Below are 12,495 nucleotides of genomic sequence, written 5' to 3' on the forward strand. Positions count from 1 at the left end.
CGTCTAGACTTGCGCTTTTCTCCGGCAAAGCCCCAAGCCAGAAAAAAGCGGCAGCCATGTTCATGCAAATGCCGCGGGGGATATTTAAATCCCCCGCGGCATTTGCAATTCCAAAGTGTCTCATTAGTATCCCTTTTCCGGAAAAGGGTGCCAATGTAGACACAGCCTAGTACTTTAATAATTTGTTAACAGCTGTGATAGATTAATGTTACCTCTAGTACACAGCAAAGCCACAGCTGGGGGATGGGGAGAGCAGGGAGAAAGGAGGCACAGTCCCTCCGCCAGCCCAGAACAGAGATGCTGCAGCAGCTCTGTGCCAGGGTCAGCAGGCAGAGGTGGAACTCTGCATGGGCATTGCTTGGATCCTTACCTCAATTAATTTTTGTTCTTTTGGAAAATAAAATAAAAATGCACATGCTTCATTTGAATAGTTGCTCTGAGGTGGGGCTGAAGATGAAGGGTTCAGTATGCAGGCTGCTCCTGGGGAGAGGACTATCTCAGCCTTCTCTCACTACAGCAGCTTGGGGCCAGGTGAGAAACACCCCTCCATGGCTGCTGCAACTCCAGTGGGCACAGCTGGGGAAAGGGTAACTTATTACTGAATGAGGATTCTGAAGATCATCGGTGTAGACTGAAGTCGAAGAGGAGGGGCTGTAAGCAAAGCTACTACTGGGACTGGACCAGAATTCTGAAGGCTTTACGGGAAGGATATTTTTGAATAAAATAGAACAGCCCCATGTTTGAGACAGCAGGAAGTAAATGCATATTAAGGCACAGGGTTGATAACAGGAATAAAAAATGAGTTGCTATCCTACAAAGAAAATGAAAAAATCCTTTTTATGGGATGCAGCAGGAAATCAAGAAGACTGATATTAATTACAGGTAGAATAGTGGAGATAATGCTGAATCTGAAGTAGTCTGAAATCATGTGTCAATTTGCTTCCAATGTTTTATATATTTCTGTGAGTACTGAAAATAATATTTCCACACTTAAAAATATGCATTGGCATAGTAGCACAACCGTAATGTTTCAGTGTAGACATCTTCACCAATGCAAAGGGTTCGCCCATTGGCATAGTTAAGCCATCTCCTTGAAAAGCAGTAGATAGATTGATGGAAGAATTCTTCCATTGGGCTAGTACTGTCTTTCAGGGACTAAAGTCAGCTTAACATTGCTCGGCAGCTTAACATATCCCAACCGATGTTGTTAAATTGATCTAATTTTCTAGGATAAACCAGACCTACATAAAAGAGTTGGAATTCTAAGGCCATGTCTACACAGAAACGCCTAGGAAAATATAAGAGAATTAACTAAAGATATTACATCAACACCCATTTGTTAAGTATGTTCAAGAATGAACTAAGACCACTGTACACATGAGTTAGAACAGCCACACAGAGATTTAATGCGCTTTAATTTATGTGCACTGATGCACATCTTTAGTTGATTCACCTTAATTTTCCTTGGTGGCCCTGTATTGACATGCCTTAGAATTCCATGTCTTCTATGTTTTTTACAGATCTAAGACGAATCTAGATCACATAGCAGGAAAAGGAAATTTGTCTCTTTTTTTTCCCCAATCAAACTTTCCCTTGTCAACATTGTTCTCTATAGCTATCTGACTTAATTGGCCAATAACTTGATTCTGGTGTTTCAATAGATTAGGTATAGCAATGCTGAGCAAGAACAACTAGAGAAACTGTCAGAGTCCAGCTCTGAGAATGATGAAGATGCCTCCTCACTGATGCAGTCTGCAAATGTTCCAATAATCAACACTCAAACATTCAGAAGTGTTCCCTAAAGATGAATTTTATACCTGGGTCAGAATAAGGTCAATGTGCCACTTAACTTCAGGGGTTTAGGGGGACTTAAATAATACATGGGCCTGGCGGTGTTGGGTAAAACCTTTCTGACTTGTTTTCTGCAGACTCCATCTTGGATTTGTAAAGTGCAGTTAAGCCCTCCACTTAGACACCCTACTTCTTAGAAAATGTGGTGCCCTTTCTAGCATTTTTTTAAATTAAAGAATGAAAGGTTAGGACAGTTAAGTCATGTGACAGCCTAATCTGCCTAGTAACCACATGCTATTTTAAAGTGGTGCTGCCATCACTTAGGCCTGTTCATGTGAGAGGCAGTGAGGCCCATAAGGTAAGCCAATCTGCAGGAAGAATTCAAGAGACCAGGACTCACAGAACTTTGGACTCTTGTTTTACATCAACTCCTATTTCTATGCATTTGTTCCATCACATAAGTGGTGCACATACTAACAGTCAAGACTATGAGGGTAAGCAGACTGTGAAGTCAATCAGAGACTGTGTGGGCAAGACAAGAAGACCTGCCCAGAGGGAGAAAGACACCAAGTTCCCGAGTCCTAGAGTTCCTGAGTTCACCTTTGTCGCTGTTGGAATCCTGAGTCATTGTCGTTGTGTATCCCTTTCATTGGATATGGTACTGTAGCATCCGTTGTGGTTTTCCTCTGCTTTATACCAACTGTTTAGCAAGGGAGATTCAGGGCTCTGAGTTTCAAGCTCATAACATCTCATGTTAACAACCAAACGTGTATTGCATATTCTGTTGCTACCTGAAGGGGTCCTGGTCTCACTTACCTGTCATCTATAATAAATGCTCTCTGTGTTACACCTTATTCTCCTTCTGTCCTAATAACTCACCCCGTAATAGATGTCAGAGGGGGAGAGGAGAGGCGAATCTGCACACAGCCAATCTTCAGATCTGTTTAGATACAGTTACATCTATGTTGGGCTAGTGTGGGCCCCCTGCAAAGAAATATATTTCCCCCAGTTGTGTGTGCCTCAATATTTAAAGGTCTAACTTAGACAAAAAGAAGACCAAAAGCTGCCACTCCCTTCGGTTCTATGCATATAGTCTGATTTCACACAAAAAATGTGCAACGTTTGTTGTCTCTCTAACTTGCAATTAAAATGGCCCCAAAATTGTCCAATTTTTGAGAAAAATGTTCAAAATTTCATTTGGATAAGGACATTTCATAATTTTGCTCAGTTCCACCTGCAATTTAAAGTATTTTTAATACCTGTTGACTGGCAATTTCAATGAAATTCTGAAATTCGTGGAATGAATTGAATGGTGAATGGACATATTTATATTTGAGTCTTGAAGAATTATCAATAGATATAGTTTAGACAGCTGTTTACACACAATTATAGGTGTCTGACAGTAAAATAGACACTAAGCAATACTGTAATTAGGTAACATTTGCAATTTGTCTAAAATTATTACTAAAATAACATTTTAAATACAATTGTAAATCTCTCAGGTCTTTGACAACTGTAACAAAATCCTTTCACTGGCGGCACCATTAATCAATATTAATTTGCACTAACAATGGGTTCATGTTTTCTAATGATCCTCTGAAAATGTTCTCTATGAAAATATCAAGTTACATTTTATGGGAGTACTCAATTTTAGGTAGTAGACAATTTTCTTGTTTTTTTATAGACAAAACCAAGAATAATTCCCTCATAAATAACTGTATAATAACTACAATCTGCAAAATTCAAATTATTTTTTTAAAAATCTACATTCAGAGAACATAGCTCTCACTTCTTTCAAAGACTTTCCTTATTATGACTTTTTGCATTTTGATTGAGACAGATGCTGGCAAATTTCTTTGGGGGTCTATTCTTTAAAAACACAGAGCAAACTATTAGCTGCAGCCAGCAGCAAAATAACATAACAAACTACAGTTTACTCTAATAATTTCAGAAAATTACCCAATACTTTGTACATTGATATGTTATCCATCTTTTGGTTGCTGAAAAAAATGGAACAGTATTTTAAATGCAGACACCAGGGGTCAGGTCATCATATATGCCAGAGCTCAGTTCAGTGAAGCTGTGGGTGGGGCATAGAGAGATGGTAAATTTAAGCCACATTTGTGCTGCTGCAATCCTGAAGAGGTTAGGGACTGGCTCAGTCTGCAGCATAATTCAGAGCAGCCTTAAAGTTGCTCTAAATTGCATTTGGCTGCCACAAGCTTCCAGAGCTGGGGATCTGTCCTTCAGCCATGCCCCATCATGGCCTTTGGTATATCAGATAGGGCATACCTTTCATAAGTCTAAACCAGGTCTTATAGGTAGGGACACATCTTTTACCAGCACTCTTATATGTTACAACCACATTACAATTGGTAACCACAATAGCTCCAATAAAACCTAAATAAAACCAGGCATGGCCACAAAACAAAATTAATCATTAACACAAAACTTTTCTATGACTGCGTGTATGTGCCGTAATCACTGGCAGCGTCCTCTTTTGTTGTAAGTCTCAAGAAAGCCATCTCTTGCTACCACATGATATGTATTATTTTTTCTAAATATGTTGACACCTTAATTATTTAAAACACTAGTCTTTTTTTCCATTAAGGCAATTCTTTTATCAATTGGGGCACTGCCCTGGTGAAATGACAAACTGCAATATTGAATTGCCATGATGTATGCTGAAAGGAACATTACCTCAAAGTACTTCCGCCTATAAAACTGCAGCAGAAATCACCGTATTACTTTATGTTAGTTGTCAGCCGAAAAGTTGCAGAGTGGCAGCATTTAGGCTAACAATTTACAACATTTCCAAATCCATTAATTAACAGTGTCCACGTGTGAAAATCCATGTAAGATGGCACCTCCACCCCTTTGAATGAAGTAGCTCCAGTACCACATAGAGATAACTACAGGACTCTTTATTTCTTGAAAACTGATACTATCTTCTGGTCTGCCAATAGCATGTTTTAACAGCATACCTGTAGTTCAGGCATTGTTTCCTGCTTCTGTACTGTACAATAGATAGTAAAATTACACCAAGAAAGAGTCTTCAGTCAGCATGTGCTGCAAAGAGAACTTCACAGCATATAAGTTAGCAAGTGACATATAAGAAGACATTCTCTAGAGGGCACTTCTTCACGTTGTTGCATTGTATATTGTAATAATGGGGTTGGCATTAACCAGCATTGCTGAGAGTGGAAGAACAGCAGTACCTGCAAAATTATTTGGGTGTGCCATGAGGTTGGTGTACCCAACGTCCTCGGGAGGTGGGTGACAGGCCTCTTAGGCTCGACGAGTGGTGCCCAACTCCATGTGTGTGCCAGTTGGGGTAAGGGACTATGCCTCTCCTCCTGTCTACCCCAGTAACTTGTCTGGGCTGCCTCAGTCCACAACTGAAACCTGCCCATCAATAGCCACGCCTTCTTCCCTTGGGGCAGTGTGGCCCAGCAGCCAGAGTCCATAGCCACACCCTCTTCCTGCAGAGAAGTGCAGTCCAGCAGCTAGAGTCAATAGCCACAGTGTAGATCCCCACTTATGTTGGTAAGGATTGGGGAGGGATACCTGGTCCACCCTCTCCACCAGGTACCAAACCAGGACCCTGGCAGCAGTGGGTTTATCTGCCACCCAGCTCAGAAGGGATCCCCAAAACATGCTGAGCAACCGGGGTACTAGGCTGGGGGCTTTTGCTGCTTCTGTCATCAGCATCTTGGTGTACCTGCAGTTCCTCTTCAGGTGCTCCTGCTGCACCCCCTTCCTTATTGGCAGTCAGCTCTGACTAGCTGCTCCACAGGCTTTATATTGGGCCTCCAGCTGGAGCATGCCCAGCAGGGCTGTGGGGGTGAGGCCTCCTCAGCTAAGTGGACAGAGTTAACCCTCACAGCCCCAGTGCAGGGTTGGTACAGTCCATCACAGAGTAACCATACATTTGAGATAATCAGCAGTGTGGGGGTGTGCAACTCCATGTGAGAAAAGGGATATTTTGGAGAAAGATAAAAGTTCCCAGTTTTCTTAATTACATTTTGTTATACATGTGTATATGTGCTCAGATAGCCCTGTTCTTAAATTCTTCATGGTATAGTTTGCCTGTACCTCCTCTCTTGCTCTTCTCAGTGTCTCCAATACTTCTATTTCTGACCTCTTTCCATATCCCGGCATCTGCTCTCTGGCTGAATTTGTGGCACTTGATGTGTTCTGCCTATCATCCCTCAGGAACTGATGGACTTTATTATGACTGCCATTTACCTTCTGAGTCAGCTCTTCAGTGGACATTTGCTATGTGGGTGCCCTGATTGTAGCCATCTAGACAGTATTCAGGGAACTGCTGATCCAAATGTAGACATGATAGGTATTAGCTTTATCTCAGATGCAGAGGTTACAGTATTTTTCATGGGATGGATGCCAGCAGTTGGGTGTCCCATATTATGCAGGAGATGCCCCTTGAAAACTTAACTATACACCTGTTAGGCACTGTAATCTCAGCATCTATCAGAACATAACACCTTTGAAACCATATAAAAAGGATATAAATGGTGTCCACGCCATCATTAGCCTTCTGAAACTCTTGTACTCACCTGTATGTCATTGAGTACGTAGGCTCCAGTATTTCTAGCTGATCCTCAGCCAGGTCTGCACATGTAGTATGTTTTTATACCTTCTAATAGCAATACCAAAGGTTGATTAACGTGACATCAGGGAAAGGAAAGGGAAATGGCCATCCTTTGTTCTGATGCTAGCTGCCAGTCAGAAAGATAGCCTTTAAAAGGATATAAGTAGTGTTGGCACCAAGAAGATATCTGAACCATGAGATTAATAGTAATTCTTCACAGTAAAAGCCTTATCCATAAATCATACTAATGTGAATAACTAACTTTTTGAAAGCCAGAAGTTTATTCCAGCCTAACCAACACATTTAAAATGTGGTAACAGATGAAGGAACAAGACATTGGCTAAGGTGGACAGTAAAATATGTATACTTTTGTCACAGAGCTTATGCAAATGGATAAGGTCTTAACAAAATCTCTGGCTATCTCAGTAAGAAATGCTATGTGACCTCACAGCTACAAAGAAAGTATATTTCTCTAGAGAAGAAACTCATCCAGATTGTCTCTCTCTAGGACTTATATATTTTTTTCTTTAGTTGTTTTATGAGGCATTTGCAAATTGTCTTTGCTTGCTGCTCTAAATTTCACTTATACGGGCTTTTATGGTCCATCTACCATGGAAATGTCTGAGCCAAATTCCATGTTCTGGAGGGGACATGATTATAATGATTATAGCCCTCCAAGCCTGTCTCTTCCCCTCTCTACTTCTGTCTGACTCTCTGTTTCTTTCCCTGTTTCACTATTCATCCCTCACCCAACTTCACTCCTTCCTTCTCCCCAGCTTCTCCTATTTCCCCTAGCTTCTGAGTCTGCCCTCTCTGATCCTGTGCACACCCTCCAATGTCTCAGCTCCTGTCCTGCTACTGCCCCCTCCTAGGCAAACTTCCCATCCTCTAGCTCCTTCCCTGATTACCCTCTGCTCTTTTATAAGCGCCCTTCATGTCCCAGCTCTTGCCCTATCCCCCCATTATGTCTCCTTCTGCTTCCCTTCCCTCCTCTTTGACCAGTCAGCTGCAATCCACCTGTGGCTCCTGCAGATTCCAGTTCACTTTTCCAACCCCTGGCTTCTCTGCATTCCAGCCAATCAGCTCTTCCCTTCTCCACTGCTTAGACTCCAGCAAGAAGACGTTAAAAGCCCAGGAGTGATGGACTCACTGCTCTCAGTTCTGGTGCATGAAAGCCAGTTTCCCCAACTGATGGGATATTCCATGTAAATGTCAGTCCTCCTCAGTCCCTGCATCCCCAAACCAGAATGTGCCCAGTACAGATGGAATCTTTGGAGATTTTAGCTGCTAAATTCAAACAAGTCTCTACTGATTACATGTGAGTTTGAGATTTTTCAAAGGCTCAACATTTGCACCATTTGGGTGAATTTCCCAGGTCTGGCATACCTCGTACCAAATTTCATATCCCTGCTTCGGTGTCTGGGAGCACTAGTGCTTCAACAAAATGGTTGTATTATTTTTAAAGGGCAAAACAATGTATTTTTGCCTGGCCATCTTCTGAGAAATAGCTGAACGATTTTAGCTGAAACTTTCAAAAAACAAAAGAATTCTGCCCCTGACAGACATTGAACATGGAAAATTTCAGCCCCACCAGTAAGTCTGGGGGAAAATATAAGCAATTGAAAAAAGGGTCTTATGATAGGATGTTTTGAATAATCTTAACTAAAGATTATGGTTCCATTTCTGTCTTTAATACAGCCATGTGAGGCAAACAAGCTATAGTCCGACAAGTATGCTATTTGAACAGCAAGCCAACCAATCCAGGAGTAAGAGTGGCTTGATGCAAAGGTCCAGGAAGAAAACATAGCCCTACTCAGCACTATTGAGTCATGGAGTTGCTTTGGTGAGCATATAATATAAACAGGACTTCACCTTCTGCTTCATCATTAGTAGTTGCTTTTTTTGCACAATGAACACTCACGTGTAAGAAAGATTCATTTTGTTTTCAGAGTAAAATCCATTCCAGCCATAAAATGAAGGACGTTAAAAAAAATTCTGAACAAGAATAAGAGATGGAACTTTCAAAGGTTTCATGAGCTACAACTGTTAAGGGATACACCGGGTCTTCCAGGATGACTATGGGCATTTCAACATCTCCCACTCTAATCTTGTGGTCTGGAAAGAAAGTCCCCAATAGCAGTTTTCTGTACAAGCCAGTGTTCCTGTAGATATGTGGGACATGTACCATCTCAGACCACCCCACACTGATGTCAATGTAATGCCCATGGTGATCCACAAGCGCCTGCAACACTATGGAAAAGTACCCCTTCCTATTGATGTTGTCTGTTGCAAAGTGGTCTGGTGCTACAATTGGAATGTGTGTGCCATCTATCACCCCTCCACAATTAAAGAAATCCATTTCTGAAAAGCTGTCCCCTATTTCATGCACATTTCCCAGAGTCACCTTCTTTTGCAGCAGGATGTGATTTAGTGCCTTACACACTTGCATTAATGCTGTCCCAATGGCTGTCCCCACTCCAAATTGGTTTTCAACCAACACGTAGCAATCTGGAGTTGCCAGCTTCCAGACAGTGGTTGTCACAAGTTTCTCTATTGAGAGGGTAGCTCTTACTCTGGTGTCCTGATGCCATATATCTGAAGTGAGCTCTGCACACAGTTCCATGAAGGTAGCTTTCCACACCCAAAAATTCTGTAGCCACTGCTCTTCATCCCTCACTTGCATGACAATGAAATCCTATCATATCATTCAATGCTTTTTTCATGAGCCCAAAAGCAACAGTCTACCCTATGTAATGCTCTGTGAATGCCAAAAGCAATCTAAAGTTGCTGCGCTGCAGTCCATATCAGGCAGAATATCTGGCATGTATGAGTCTTCCTTTCTGATGAACTACTCTTAGCAGAACACAGAAGTGCAGGATCCAGCCCTTCTCACAAAAGTTGACAGGATGAACAGGAAAGAATGGCCATTGGGGGAAAAAAAGGCAGAAAAGAAAGCAGAAGCCCATGGAGAACTGGGACAGAAAGGAATGTATCATGATCTGTCCTCAATGAGGACATGACCTGTTGACAGAGAGAGCAAGCTTGAGCACTGTATTCTAATGCGTATTATGTCAATATCGCTCACGATGACAAAACTTGGCAGTGTAGACAAAGCCTAATTTTTTTGTGTGGTTGTTAACACTAAATGGTGGAACAAGGGAATATCTCAATAGCTCACTAAACTGGACTAGTAACTCTTCTATATTTATGTCCAGTTTGTCACCATATGCAGCTGTAATCACCCCTGCCATAGAACAGTTTTAATCCTGGGCCTTTGGCATACATTTTTACTACTTGATCTACAGCACTAAATCCATTATCAGGAAGCAGTAGCAGGTAGTTATCCTTAGTAAGTCAGCCACAGAGAGGGAACACAACATCCATTGAACCATAATGTGTGTCATTGACATAATTCCACAAATCCAGATTATATATAAAATGGAATGTGGCTGGAGTACATAATATAAGTAATCAACTTTATTTTAGTGATAGCAGTTTGACAACTAAAATCATAAATGCTGACATAAACATGGTCAGTGACCTGCCATGTCCAGATTAAAAATGAAAATATGTATGAATTTCTCTTTTTCAGGATGATGAAAAACACATTTTATTTTGGTTAAGGCTGTCATAGGAATGGTAGAATCAAGTATAAATATCCAACACTTCGCACATTTTGGCTACGTCTAGACTGGCCCCTTCTCCGGAAGAGGCATGCAAAGCAGGCAAGTCAGAATAGGGAAATCCGCGGGGGATTTAAATATCCCCCGCGGGATTTAAATAAACATGGCCGCCGCTTTTTTCCGGCTTGGGGAAAAGCCGGAAAAGAGTGTCTAGACTGGCACGATCCTCTGGAATAAAGCCCTTTTCCGGAGGATCTCTTATTCCTACTTGCAAGAAAAAAAGCAGCGGCCATGTTTATTTAAATCCCGCGGGGGATATTTAAATCCCCCGCGGATTTCCCTATTCTGACTTGCCTGCTTTGCATGCCTCTTCCGGAGAAGGGGCCAGTCTAGACGTAGCCTTTGGGATTTTTGCTCGAGTATGACAAACAGGAGCCTGAGCAACTAGTTTGTATATAGGTAAGATTCTCATTAATGTCAATAGGAATTTTTGTTGTGTGAAATTGCAGCATCAAATTACTGGTGAACAATTTGAGAGCTGTAGAGTTAAGCTTTGGGCTGCATGAGAAGCAAAGACAGCAGAAATTCAACACTGACAGGAAAAAGGCCTAAGATGATAGACATTAGGGAGAACTTTTATTCCCACAGAGATCATTATCCTCTGCCTCCTTCTCCAATTTAGATACAATATCTGTAATACTGATGGACCACGATGCTGTGACTCACTATAGTGGCATCCTCCCATTGGCCATGTAATGGACAGGAGGAGTGCTAACAAGCACCCGGTGACTAAGGGGTTAAACTCAGGTAGCTAGCAAAGATGTTGGCCAGGAGACGGGGAGAACTAGTCAAGATAGAGGGTTGAAATTTGAATTGGATATAGGTTCCTTGCCTGCTTTCTTTGTGGGGGAGAGAAGAACCAAGAGTTGAGAGACACAGAATGATTTAAACCCAGGCAGTGCGATTAGCTTAGGAATGAAGCTGAATGTCTTGAAAATGTGTGTATTTAGCAGCATGTTGTGCGGATGTGAGACCTGGGTGATAACGAAAGATTCGAAGAGAAGGATATTGGCGTTCGAGAGGAGTTGTTATAGTAAGATCCTGAGAATAGGATGTATGCAGAAGGTCACCAACAAGGAATTATATGGGAAAATACAGCTGAAAGAGAACCTACTGCAGAAGGTGATACAATAGAAGTTACAGCTATTCAGGCATAGCTGCAGAATGAATGACGAGCAAAAAGCTAAGACCCTGGAATTCGGCATAATGGATGGTCCGAATAAGGATATGTCTACACTACCCCCCTAGTTCGAACTGGGGGGGGGGGGGGTAATGTAGTCATACGGAGTTGCAAATGAAGCCCGGGATTTGAATTTCCCGGGCTTCATTTGCATGAAGCCGGCTGGCGCCATTTTTAAATGCCGGCTAGTTCGGACTGCGTGCCTCGCGGCTACACACGGCACGAACTAGCTAGTTCGGAATAGGCTTCATGGGCCCGTGTCACCATCTGTGTTTGCCCATTTCAGGTTGGAAATATTGTCCATCAGTCACTCTCCCAGTAGCAAACGGGGGCAGCGGTGGGGAGTGGGGGGGAGAGGTTTCCCAGGCTCACCAATTGTTCCAGGTCCCAATCCACAAATCTTGTATAAAGCAGCCTCCAGATGCATCTCTTTAACTCTATGCAATGTTGCTTCAATTTCCTTGGTCACTTCTCCATAGTCCAACACTTTTTTCGCCCTTACCTCTGAGCATTTAGCTACCCAGGGCCAGGATCTAGCCAGGAGCCTGCTACTGTCTCACCCCCCCCTCCCCCCCCCCTCCCCCGGTCATGACAGCAACTGCTCTGTCCAAGGTGCTACTCTTGCCGCAGCCTGCTAAGGACACAATTCTCACTCCTTGGGCTTCCTGCAGCTACTAACCCTGTTCTGCCTTGTAGCGCCTTTTGCTGCAGCCTTCTTGGCCCTGATTGGCTGTTTCAGGCATCCTCCCTCCAGTTGGTTGCTTCCTAAGCAGTCTCTCCAGGCTGCTTGGAGAAATCACCTCCATTGCTCCTTTCTGGGATTGGGTTTGGCAGGCTTCTATTAACTCCTTTCATTCCAGTGTGGAGTGGCTGATTAACTCATAGTTATTAAGTATTTTCCAGTAATCCATTCCTGCTATATTCTTACTTTCATTGTGCAGATAGGTAAAATAAGATATAATCATATATCAAAACAAAACAAACGATCACTAAAAAAGGGTTTTACACAGAATACTTAAGAGCTGACCCACTCCAAAGATACTGATTATCTTTAACATTTTCACAAAAGAAACAAAAAATTAAATACTGTGTTGTAATCTATTTCATAGAACACAAGTAAATTGAATGTTCCTTTTAATGAATGAAAAACTTTATCTGAGTTTTTCATTTTTCCTATGAGGTTATTAAAAAGTATAACTCATTCAAAGTAATAATTTAACAAACAAAAA

At 42.0% G+C, this 12,495-nt stretch overlaps 1 protein-coding gene across 1 annotated transcript; it reads right to left on the reverse strand.

The window, feature by feature from the left end:
* Positions 1–8,348: 8,348 nt before the first annotated feature.
* Positions 8,349–9,086, reverse strand: LOC149524563 (uncharacterized). Its single transcript, XM_089778205.1, has one exon. The coding sequence runs from the start codon at positions 9,084–9,086 to the stop codon at positions 8,349–8,351; it is 738 nt and encodes a 245-aa protein (XP_089634331.1).
* Positions 9,087–12,495: the final 3,409 nt, after the last annotated feature.

Source organism: Pelodiscus sinensis, chromosome 4 (genome assembly GCF_052426305.1).
Source record: "Pelodiscus sinensis isolate ZL-2025 chromosome 4, ASM5242630v1, whole genome shotgun sequence".
Taxonomy (NCBI): domain Eukaryota; kingdom Metazoa; phylum Chordata; order Testudines; family Trionychidae; genus Pelodiscus; species Pelodiscus sinensis.

What these genes read in the sequence shown, in the direction of transcription:
- LOC149524563 (XM_089778205.1), bottom strand. Translation starts at nt 9,086, where the DNA reads ATGCAAGTGAGGGATGAAGAGCAGTGGCTACAGAATTTTTGGGTGTGG.